The 12,739-nt window shown below is 35.0% G+C and overlaps 2 protein-coding genes across 2 annotated transcripts in view; one reads left to right on the top strand and one right to left on the bottom strand.

Moving 5' to 3' along the window:
• Positions 1-8,607, bottom strand: part of LOC128167690 (uncharacterized) — a 40,362-nt gene extending 31,755 nt beyond the window's left edge. Inside the window, 10 exon segments of the mRNA XM_052833551.1 lie at positions 3,685-3,759; positions 3,909-3,963; positions 4,058-4,106; positions 4,380-4,550; positions 5,153-5,244; positions 5,369-5,420; positions 5,540-5,648; positions 5,744-5,819; positions 6,109-6,242; positions 8,377-8,607. Of these exon segments, the coding sequence (XP_052689511.1) occupies positions 3,685-3,759; positions 3,909-3,963; positions 4,058-4,106; positions 4,380-4,550; positions 5,153-5,244; positions 5,369-5,420; positions 5,540-5,648; positions 5,744-5,819; positions 6,109-6,242; positions 8,377-8,586 (1,023 nt within the window). The 5' untranslated portion in view covers positions 8,587-8,607.
• Positions 8,608-10,497: 1,890 nt separating this feature from the next.
• On the top strand, positions 10,498-12,070 carry LOC128165313 (uncharacterized). The gene is made up of 2 exons (XM_052829719.1): positions 10,498-10,647; positions 11,516-12,070. The coding sequence occupies exons 1-2, from the start codon at positions 10,580-10,582 to the stop codon at positions 11,946-11,948; spliced, it is 501 nt and encodes a 166-aa protein (XP_052685679.1). The 5' UTR covers positions 10,498-10,579; the 3' UTR covers positions 11,949-12,070.
• Positions 12,071-12,739: the final 669 nt, after the last annotated feature.

The raw sequence follows: 12,739 nt of genomic DNA, 5'->3' as shown, positions 1-12,739 counted from the left end.
CTGGACAATGTACATTAATACATGTAGATCCTGTATAAATAAAATCCATTTTTCCCCCTTGGAACTCGGATAGCCCTGATTGCTGAAAATATTTACAAGAGCAGACTTTAATCACCGCTCCTGCACATATATAGGGACTCAACGTTATGCAGGCAGGGATGACCGCACACCTACGCAACTCAACAGGTACCAACGTTAATGCAAGCAGAGATAACGCAAGCAGGGATGACCTCACACTTGCGCCAACAGCTCAACCTAACGCAGGGAGTGCCACACACTTGCACTAGAAAGGCCAGAACACCAGCAGGGATGACCATACACTAGTGCTCCGCCGCAACCACCACCAATACAAGCAGGTATGACCGCACACTTGTATCAATGCGATACAGGGCAGAAATGACCGCACATTCTGTATCGTTGGTTAGAAAAACACGAAAATTAGAAAGAGCAGGGATGTCATCACCCTCAATCTCTCCATACCTGTTCAAGTTTAACCCCAAACAGTCACTCGTTGCAATGCAATAGACACTGTCCCTATATATGTGCCAGCCTAAAATAATTCATAGTATCTAAAAATTGGAAATCAAAAATAAACAAACTAATCCAGCCTAACCCAAAACTACTTATGCAGAACAACTTATATACATTGAATATTTATTATTGTATAAAAATAATCATCACATTAATTGGTTAACAGTGGATGCATTAATTAAAATAATCAAGAATCAATAAATCAAGGGCAATAACCCAAAACAGTAATACAAAATGATTCTAATGAAAAAATAGCTGCCTGCTTCAATTTTATAGTCATATCACATGTTGAGTATTGCAGTTCTCAAAAAGATCCTTTACAATTGTTTATATATGGGATATTTAGCTACATCAAACTCTGAACCTTCTTGTGAGGCCGAAGAATTGTCCTGGAGCCAAAGTCTTAACAATTAAAAAGAATCATCTTGCTGATTAGTTTCTGAGAAGAAGATTTTTAAAGATTTACTCTTTATTCCTATGTAAAACTTTAACACCCCCCCCCCCCCCATGTGGCCTCACCCTACCCCCAGGGGTCATGATTTTCACAACTTTGAATCTACACTACCTGAGGATACTTCCCACAAGTTTCAGCTTTCCTGGCTGATTAGTTTCTGAGAAGAAGATTTTTAAAGATTTACTCTATATATTCCTATGTAAAATTTTAAACCCCCCCCCCCCAATGTGGCCTCACCCTACCCCCAGGGATCATGATTTTCACAACTTTGAATCTACACTACCTGAGGATGCTTCCACACAAGTTTCAGCATTCCTGGCTGATTAGTTTCTGAGAAGAAGATTTTTAAAGATTTACTCTATATATTCCTATGTAAAACTTCGACCCCCCATTGTGGCCCCAACCTAACCCCAGGGGTTATGATTTTCACAACTTTGAATCTACACTACCTGAGGATGCTTCCACACAAGTTTCAGCATTCCTGGCTGATTAGTTACTGAGAAGAAGATTTTTAAAGATTTACTCTATATATTCCTATGTAAAACTTTGACCCCCCATTGTGGCCCCAACCTAACCCCAGGGGTTATGATTTTCACAACTTTGAATATACACTACCTGAGGATGCTTCCACACAAGTTTCAGCTTTCCTGGCTGATTAGTTTCTGAGAAGAAGATTTTTAAAGATTTATTCTATATATTCCTATGTAAAACTTCGACCCCCCATTGTGGCCCCACCCTACCCCTGGGGGTCATGATTTTCACAACTTTGAATCTACACTACCTGAGGATGCTTCCACACAAGTTTCAGCTTTCCTGGCTGTTTAGTTTCTGAGAAGAAGATTTTTAAAGATTTACTCTATATATTCCTATGTAAAACTTCGACCCCCCATTGTGGCCCCAACCTAACCCCAGGGGTTATGATTTTCACAACTTTGAATCTACACTACCTGAGGATGCTTCCACACAAGTTTCAGCTTTCCTGGCTGATTAGTTTCTGAGAAGAAGATTTTTAAAGATTTATTCTATATATTCCTATGTAAAACTTCGACCCCCCATTGTGGCCCCACCCTACCCCTGGGGGTCATGATTTTCACAACTTTGAATCTACACTACCTGAGGATGCTTCCACACAAGTTTCAGCTTTCCTGGCTGTTTAGTTTCTGAGAAGAAGATTTTTAAAGATTTACTCTATATATTCCTATGTAAAACTTCGACCCCCATTGTGGCCCCAACCTAACCCCAGGGGTTATGATTTTCACAACTTTGAATCTACACTACCTGAGGATGCTTCCACACAAGTTTCAGCTTTCCTGGCTGATTAGTTTCTGAGAAGAAGATTTTTAAAGATTTAATCTATATATTCCTTTGTAAAACTTCGACCCCCCCCCCCCCCCATTGTGGCCCCACCCTACCCCCGGGGGTCATGATTTTCACAACTTTGAATCTACACTACCTGAGGATGCTTCCACACAAGTTTCAGCTTTCCTAGCTGATTAGTTTCTGAGAAGAAGATTTTTAAAGATTTACTCTATATATTCCTATGTAAAACTTCGACCCCCCATTGTGGCCCCAACTTAACCCCAGGGGTTATGATTTTCACAACTTTGAATCTACACTACCTGAGGATGCTTCCACACAAGTTTCAGCTTTCCTGGCTGTTTAGTTTCTGAGAAGAAGATTTTTAAAGATTTACTCTATATATTCCTATGTAAAACTTCGACCCCCCATTGTGGCCCCACCCTACCCCCGGGGGTCATGATTTTCACAACTTTGAATCTACACTACCTGAGGATGCTTCCACACAAGTTTCAGCTTTCCTGGCTTTCTGGTTCTTGAGAAGAAGATTTTTGAAAATTTCTCGAAATTTTTCATTAATTTCTAATTATCTCCCCTTGAAAACGGGTGTGGCCCTTAATTTTCACAACTTTGAATCCCCTTTGCCTAAGGATGATTTGTGCCAAGTTTGGTTGAAATTGGCCAAGTAGTTCTTTAGAAGATGTTGAAAATGTGAAAAGTTTACGGACAGACAGACGGACAGACGGACAGACGGACGGACAGACGGACGACAGACAAAATGTGATCAGAATAGCTCACTTGAGCTTTCAGCTCAGGTGAGCTAAAAATGATTCATACACCACCTACTGCTCATATAAATGTACAGTATTCATTTCATAACATATGCTTTTTTTCAATGACTTTAAAAGTAAAGACTGTTATTTGTTTTAGTTTCTTTGAGGTACTCTGCAGTTAATTCAACTGTAGCGAAATTCTTTGGACTATGGATTCGACTTTTATCAAATCTGTTTAATGACCTCTTTCAATACAAAATAATTCAAGTCAATTAGTGGTCATTTCACAATTTATTTAATCAGCAACATTAAAATGTAAATTTATTGTTTATACTTGTAGTACTGTAGATTCCTAATTAAACGTGAGGAATAAATATCCGCGTAAAATCGCAAGAAGTACCCTTCGCAGATTTTAAAATCTCGCCATTATTATCTGAGAGTTCAAAACTGTAAGGAATAAGGAGAAAAGTTCCACATTGGCGATTTTATATTCTTGCGATTTGATACAAACCAGCGAGATCGTGGAATTAAGTACTCACTTAATATAAGGAATTTACAGTATGCTGTTATACATTGTACAAGATGAATATCCTTCACTACGGTTAACAGAGATCTCTGTAGTCTACGTACCACCGTGTCTAATGGAGTTGGTCTCCACTTGCTCTTTGGTTTACATTTCACTTCCATCACTGTGGCTTGGGGATTCTTGAAAAATTAAACCCAAATTACCATGCAATCTAACAACCATCATTGCTACTGTAGTTTGTCTGATCATTATAGAGTCCAGATAAGGGAAAAGGAGAATTGTTGTTGGCAAAAATAAATGTACTAATCTTAAGCAATAAACGACATACCTCTACACATTGTTCATACAGGATCAGACAGGCATTGTGATCAAACAAACGGTTTCTGGAAGAACATTAGAAGTCATAAATTACATTTCAAATGGGGAACAACAGACTTATCTAAATCCATCTACAAAGACTTGGTTATTGTTTGTTACCTTTTCCAAGAGAACTCACACTTTGTTTCTTCATCAAACATGTGTGTCACTGTAAAGAGTTCAGTACATAGTGTTATTGTAAATCATTACCAGTCATGGCAAAAACAAAATTGTTTATTTGTTTGTAATACAAAGTCAACAATGATTTTCCTCTCTTAACTTTTTACCACATTAAGGGCAACTTATTTATTCAATTTCTACCTGACACAGACTCATATATCTACAGAACCAACACACACCACATAGTTCAGTGATATTCAAATACCCCATACACTATGTATGTACATGTATATCTTCTCCCATATATACGGTAGTTGAATACCTTTTATTTTCCAGAAAGGCTCTGGGATAAAAGCTTGGACCTGCTTGTATCGCTCCACTACAAAGCCAAGTGTAGGAAATTGACAGCTGCCATAACTGATCAACTTATCTGCCAATGCCTCCGGGAATATTTTCTGGAGTCTCATCGTCTGGAATCTGGTGAAAGCAGCACCTGTGGAACAAACATTTAAAAAAGTAAATCAGTGTAAAATGTTCATCATTTTATAGCCTGTCCCTCATTATTGTACTGTCATATTTAGACAATTTTTAACAAAAATACACATACCTGTGAGAGTAGTACAATTGAAATTGATGAAAAGGGATCATATCTAAGATATCTTCATTGACACATCATCATTTTTTCACTCAGTAAAAATCACAGGATCAAAAACAGATTTCTTATGGAGATTTATAATGGGAAATGTTGACACCTTTTCATCATTCGAAAGTCAATTGGAATACCTCCCACAACTTTCCAAAATTATCATCCCGGTGCCAGTACTTTAAATGTTTGTTGCAATGCAAAATCCCCAAAGACATCATATTTTTTTAGTCGTGCTGAAACCTAATAAGCTAGAGGGGGCGTTTTATAGGAGGAATCGTGGAATTTTTATATACTTTTGAATGAACATTTGAAACCCGAGGTTTTATAAATATCTAGTAATTAAGCAAATGCGAATCGAGAATAGAAAGTAGTAGTAGGAATTTCATAATTGATATAGGTACATGAAAAATTAATATCAGATTGGTTTGACATTATGATATATTACACACCAATCCTCAAGTCAAGTTCTTGTCGGACGTCCACAGCATCACTGGTTCTCTGATCCGGAGGAACCAGGTTACTGCAGGCTCTGGCAACAGCCCTATGTACAAAAACATATATGCCCTTCATAAATACATCAACGTTGGTCCCCCAAGTCCACCACAATCATTCTTAATTAATATGTTTTACGTCATTCCACAAGGGAAAATGTTAACATGACTCACTGTGGGGTAATTTCAGAAAATCTTGCTCTGTATACAGGTATGTTAGGATTCACTACAACAAAAACATACACAACTTCTCAATGTAGCTGAAAAGTCCAATTTATTACATAGGGTTATCATATCTCAAAATTATATTTTTCTTTTTAATCAAGGAATTTTAATGAGATGTACCTGCTTTACACACTTGGATGACTTCATGGCCGATGTTTTCCCCCTCCCTGTCACAATCCGTCCAGATGATGAGGTACTGACTCTGTCTAACCTCCCTCTCCAGCGTTCTCTGACATTAGGAACACAACAGTCACACTTCTTCAATCAGCTCTCAGTGTTTTCCGAAAATAATGAATTACTGCACTATAATGTAATTATTCTTACCTTTATATCTGCAAATTTATCTGGACATTTTTTCTCAATGGGAAGGTCAAATAAGGACAATGGACTACAGGAATACCTGTGTGAGAATTAAAGAGACATAATAAAATAAGAAACTACGGTATATTCAGGATTTCTTGTTTCATTTCAGTAAGGTGTATGAAATTTACATTTTACATGATGGGTTCTCCATAATATAAAGAACATTGTCAATTTATCCTTGGAAATTCAATGTTCATGGCAACTGCATAGTATCTCATTTTACAAAATCATCAAAAGATCAATGTTTAAAACATTTAATTTTGAGTTCAAATTTCTTTTCATTCATTTATTATCCATCTGGAAATGAAATTCATAATTAAATTTACCATTTGTTATATTGTCCAACGAAGTCCATCTCCAACAAATGTCCACTCACGGAGGTCATCATCATCAAACAATTCTTGTTTAATATGTTGTAATTAAATTCATATATCTTGTTGAACTTTGAAAACCCCTCTCTCTGTAAAGATAATTATTTATATTTTAAAAAGAAGCTGTTAATAAATATATAAAACATGAACTTAGGCATGCCACTTCCTTTTAATCACAATTCAGATGTATTTTTTTCTGAAACCCATGCAGATAATTTCAACCTTTTTATCAAAGGGCCATGGTCACGATTTTAGTCAAAAATTATTTTTCCGATTAAAATGTTTACAATGCTTCAGTGAGGCACTCTTAATAAGCAACCAAAATTTGAGTGTCATTTGTTGAGTTTTAAGCGAGTTACAGAGCTTACAAAGCTTTTGTTTACATTTCGAATGTTGAAGTGAAAATTTCAATTCTAGACCTAAAATGAATGTGTTAAACGTTAGGAACTGTTTATCTATGCTTAAAATGAATAAGAAGATAGAAAAATTCCCTCGCCTTTAATGCTATAAGAAAGACCCCAAGACCCCTTCTACTTTTCTATTTCTTTCTTCTACGTCAATTTCTAAAAACAACCCAGTATACATTAATGTGGATTTATTTTTTTAAAAATTATAACCAAACAATTTTTTTTCTTTTTTGAACTTGAAATTTAAATCCCTTTTGGGCCATTTACAGCATTATATCCCAAACAGACTATTACATCCCATTTGGACATCCCAACCTGCTTGATGGTTTACCAGCTTTTGGTAGAAGGATCATGGTGGTACATGTACTGAGCACTAGGAGATTTTTCATGGTGGTACATGTACTGAGCACTAGGAGATTTTTCCCTTTTAGAATTCAATCCCTTAGAAATTTCAACAACAAGACTATTCACACCACTCCATTTGGTTATTTAATTTGTACAGGTTGGGTACAGTTACCCTTTTGAGGAATGATTACTCTAAACGGGAGCTATTCCCCGTTTCAGTAATAAAAAAAACTCCCGCAAATGCGGAATTTTTTCGATGTATGTTTACTAAATCAAAAATCACACTTAAGTAAAAATAATCGCATGATAAATGCAATGTGGTGCAAAATTACTTTATACAACTGACCTTCGTGGCCTAAAACTTTAGTCCACCACTGCTGCAAACGAATATAAGACAATTTTGGACTCGTGGAAATTGTGAGTATTCTTGCATTGATCGTGAATTTTCCATTGATAGTTTGCTTTTTCTGCCCAAAAACCCCAAAATTTCAGAGTTTGTGCTCAATGAGTTGGCACAACTTGACCATGCCAGAGAAATTTAATAATAAATGCAGAAATTGTTGCTTATTTTGGATTAATATTTTGATCTCGAGGAGACCATGAAAACTACGGAACCTTGTACAAGCAATTATTTTAACACAAATCGTAAACTATCATTTTAAAAAAATGATATAAAACTATGTTTATTTAGAAAAAAAAAATTCAATCCAAAACCAAACAATGATTAGAAGAAATTATTGTTCTGTATTTCAATAAAAAATGAAAATAATGAAATATTGAACAAATAATTCTATGTATGAAATAACAAATATTGAACGAATAATTCTATGTATGAAATAACCTGTGTACAGAATACCTAACCACATTATTATCCATGGAGGTTGCCGTAAGAAATTTGCTGAATAGATTCTGTTTTTCAGAGGATTTCACTTAAACGCAGCTGTGAATGTTAAAATTTGAAGTATACACAGAAGATGTGAATGGAAAAACGTGTCAAAATTCCACATTTGCGGGAGTTTTTATATTTCTGAAACAGGGAATAGTTCCCGTTTAGAGTAATCATTCCTCAAAAAGGGTAACTGTGCCCAAACTGTTGTATGGCACCAATGTAACAGGTCGTGAGAAGAATGACAACAAAGTTCAAACACTAGACCTTTCAGTTGAAAAATTGATGATCTATCAAATGAACTAAAGTATTGACCCACTAGTTAGTGCTAGTTGGTGTGTGTTAGTACTCTGCCTATCATACAAACCAATACAACTGATGACAACTAGTCTAGAGTTTCTGGGTAACAAATTTGCAACACTGGGGAATCATTCTTTCACTGTCCAAATTAAAATAATAATAATAATAAATAACTATTTTGCTTCTCTAAATCGTTATCCCGTTGGGGATATCCTTTCCTTTAAGCCTCAAGTAAATGGGCAATTATCAAACAATTTTTCTTATCTTTCGTTTCGATAATAATACCTTTCTTGCACTCCCTCTTGATATGACATTCGCAATAGTTTTTGCAGCGTCATTTTTCTCTGCAACGTTCAATACTTTCACCATATCTGCACTTGCATAAGAGCAATATTTTCTACGGATTAGTATTCCAACAAAATTTCTAATCATAGCGCCTTTTTCATAAAGATATATGTTAAGTTGATCCTGTTTGTTTTCGATTTGTTTTTTCATTATAACAATCGTAAAGAACACCTTTTGCACCTCCTTTCTCTCGTTTTTTTGTTTTGTTTTTTATTCTTTTTTTGTATTTTCATTCTTCGGTTTTTAAAAATTAAATAAATACGCAAAACAATCTACGTACGATTTACTTACGGTGTCAGGAGAAAACGTACCCAGGAGAAAACGTACCCAATCTCTAGGGTACGTTTTCTCCAGGAGAAAACGTACCCGGGTACGTTTTCTCCTGGAGAAAACGTACCCTATGAAAATCATAATTATACTACTTAATAGTTTTTAATAATTTTAAATACTATTTTGCATTATAAATATACAGAAATGTAAGAATTTCATAGATACGGAATTTAATACTTTATAATTTGGACATTTTAAATCATTTTCAAATGCTACTTTAATGCATATTTCAATGCATAGATGTATAGAAATATATTCATTTTATGAATGATATCTTTATAATAATTGTAGCAACTTTTATTTTAGTACAAAATAATGACCTGTCATAAAGTGTTTATATCAGTCTACCTCTTCTAATTATCCATTTATCAGTAGCCTTACCGATTTGAGTTTCTCTATGCAAGATCCCGATTTTAATTATAGTGATAATCAATTAAATACCATAGGCGTCGGAAGCAAATTGAAAGTGGGGGGGGGGGGGGGGCTAGACTAATCCTCAGAAATATTGAGAAAAAAGTAATTCCCAAAATCATGGAAATCCTAATCCGTGGGGGGGGGGGGGGGGGGAAGTATACCTATACTTCCAAATAAAAAATTACTTACCCAAGTTTTCTTTTTCCAAAATCATGAAATTCGTAATCCGTGGGGGGGGGGGGGGGGGGGCTAGTATGCTTCTGAAACTAACTTCTCAATTTCAACAATAATCTTTCCTACGAGAAAAAGTGGGGGGCTGAACCCTCTATCAAGCTATGTTTCTACTGGTTAGGTATAACTTTGCAAAAAAAGTGGGGGGGGGGGGGGGGCTAAGCCCCCCCTAGCCCCCCCGGTTCCGACGCCTATGAATACCTGAGGAGTTATTATGTAATATTATGTATTGCCTCCCCGCGCAGGAGGTAGAAATATTCACTCTCCACACATTATACATGTCAGTGGCGTCGGAAGCAAATTGACTGTTCAATGTTACATCTCGTAGTAGTTTCCATATATATGAATCAAACAAATATTTAAAAGACTTGGACTTGGTTTTATTAAGCAACTTTGTTTTATAGATAATTTTCAAAAATAGTTTTTAAAAACGCGATATCAACTTCTTGAGATACTCATTATGAAAACCCCTCATTATTAAGTTCTCCAAATGAAATTGCAATAAAAACTAATTATTTAACGGTTTCGTTTATGTTACAAATTATTGTCTTAATAATTTAAGTACGTGACCATTGTGACTATGCATTTAAAAACTACAGCAACAAATGTTCATTGTATATTTTATTTCATTTAAGAATATCTATGAAAACCATTATTTATTATTTCCATAGGGTACGTTTTCTCTTGGAGAAAACGTACCCTATAAATTGGGTACGTTTTCTCCTGGGTACGTTTTCTCCTGGGTACGTTTTCTCCAGCATTCTTACTTACTACCCCATTCGGCAAAATTGAATTTTCATGAAAAAGACGAGGGTATGCGAACGGGGCGAGCGTCTTCGGTAGAGGTAGGGCTTTTTCTTTTTTGAACAGCGCGAGGTGTTCCGAGGGGAAGTTCTGTGAAATAGTCTCCGAGGCATTTCGACCCAATAAAAGATTTATGATGCATTATTGTTAAAGCTTAGTTTTTATCACAGATACCAATATTTTAAAACACTACAAATGATTTTGCAAAATAATATTAATCGTTGAAACTTACGCAGTAAGAGTATTGATACACCCTGGAGAAGGTAAGATGCTTTCAGGGGCTGAAATTACATGGTCATAAAAAAAAGAACCTCACATGTGGTTACATAAACCAAGTTAAGCCAATGTCAAAACAACTCAGAGGATGGCTTCGAGAATGTGGTTATCAACTTTGCGTCATTTGAGATTAGCACTGAAAGGAAATATTGGAAGGTTGTATATATTGCAGGATATAAATGAAAAATATACGGGCATAATTCGCAGTTTCATCTGTTCATGACAAATATTAAACTGAACCAGTTACATAAGTCCTGACTTTTACCCTTTTCTATTTGTAACCAGTAACATTGGTTATATCGGTAACTGGATAATTTTCAAACTTCGATGTATTTGTGATGGGGTTAAAAAGTCGTTGCATACCTGGAGTATTTATGTATATATAAAGTATTGTATATCTGTCTTCCTATACAGTTAACAGCTTATTGATTGAAATTCAAGGGCATATGGCTACAGCTATGTGTGAAACTCATTTACCTGAAATATTTATAAACGTATATTTGTGTATGTGAATATGTGTACTATAATCTCTATTTCATTACTTTGGAACTGTGTGGTATACTATTTTCTGCTCAAAGTATTTTGCATAATGTGTTTTAACTCTATAATGCATAATGTTTAAACACTATTGGACACTAATTTTGGGGTACACTGAAGTCTTATTTTAAAGGAGAGAACAAAATGCAGTTCAATCATTTAAGTTATGTTGGTTAAAGTTTCTTTAAGACTTTCCACAACTTAATACTACATGTTGCATTGTTTCATACAGATAACAATATCTATTAGTCTTTTTGTGATGTTGAACCCTCTGGTATATTGTGTTTCATGTACAATGTATTTCTTAATTTAGCTGCAATTTGATTAGAATTTAATCTTTCATGCTCCCATATTGGATACCAAATATGGGTCTCATTGAGAGTGTAAAGGATCTAATTTTAATTTCAACTCTAAAATTTCCTTAAAGATACAGTTTTGAAATTATTCTATCATTATTGTCAAAATTGTGATGTTTTCTCTTTTTCAGAGAATGTAAGAGATCCGTTTATACTACCAGTGTGTATTATAAAACTGAACCAGACTTAAGTGTGAAAGAAGTTCCAAAAGAATCTAAGGGATTCATGGAGAAAACTAAAATTGATCGTGTAAAACAAGAAGACTTTGGCAAATTGACAAAAGAATTACAGCGATCAAGAAGCAATGCATTTTTTTCCTTTGGAGTATGTTCAGTTATAACTTATATCTACTTAATTTGCAAAGACGAAAATGACAGAGACATTATAGCTAACTTGAAGATGCTGAGGAATGAAGAGTCTATTTGTATGGATACTATTGCTAAAATGATCATCAGTCAACCAAACAAGGATTCGTTGATGTTTCGTAAGCGACTTAGGGACATCAGGGAAGAAATTGAAATGAATGAGAAAAAGTTAGAAGGACTGGATTTACCTACCAAATAACTGTTGATTTTCACAGTATCATGAAATGTATTGAAATCTCTTTTTATCTATATACTTGTATGGGTAAACAATTTATTTTTGTTTTCTTTTGTTATTCCTTGTCACTAATTGAACAAACCACTGGTATTTGTTGATTTATATTATCAGACCATCAGTAATTTTTATACTCAGTCAAATCTTGATAGAGCTGAGAATGAAGAGAGATGTCCAAGATCTGGAGGTTTGAATAATAAATATTATTTATTAAATTCAATTCGTCTCACCTGACATGTCCATGGTATAAATTTTTCACAAGGGGGAATCTGAGGGACTTGGGGGTGGGGTGGGGTGGGGGTGTTGCTAAAACGCAAAACGGAACAGAAAATGGAATGAAATTAGGAAATTGTTATATAATGTTATTTACTTGAAAGATGTGTTCAACAAGCTAAAACGATAAACTTTATGTAATTTCTAACCGGGTTTTCCAACAGAAAAATCCAGTTATTAAAATGGCATGCATATGGCTTGGATTTTGATTTCTGATAATTTTGACCACTAGTCCCAGTTTATCATACTTAACAACATATCCAGCTCTCTTTGCGGAATAAGTTGTACAATCACGTACGTAGGTAAACGTAAAAAAACCTGTCGTACATGTACCTAAAATACTAGGAATAAGGGGGCTAGTGGACCTATTACTCCAATTTTCAATATCACTATTAATTATTAATATTTCATTTGATCTTTTTAAGGTACATTTAGATACAACTATGTTTACTGTGAAAAAAAGGTGAGAGACTGGACCCTCCCTG

Source organism: Crassostrea angulata, chromosome 10 (assembly GCF_025612915.1).
Source record: "Crassostrea angulata isolate pt1a10 chromosome 10, ASM2561291v2, whole genome shotgun sequence".
Lineage (NCBI taxonomy): Eukaryota > Metazoa > Mollusca > Bivalvia > Ostreida > Ostreidae > Magallana > Magallana angulata.
The sequence above is the reverse complement of the archived record's forward strand: the minus strand, read 5'-3'. Positions and strand labels throughout refer to the sequence as shown.

What these genes read in the sequence shown, in the direction of transcription:
- LOC128165313 (XM_052829719.1), top strand. Translation starts at nt 10,580, where the DNA reads ATGGCTTCGAGAATGTGGTTATCAACTTTGCGTCATTTGAGATTAGCA. An exon ending in CTGAAAGGAAATATTGGAAG is followed by an intron (nt 10,648 to 11,515) that starts GTTGTATATATT and finishes TCTCTTTTTCAG; the next exon opens with AGAATGTAAGAGATCCGTTT.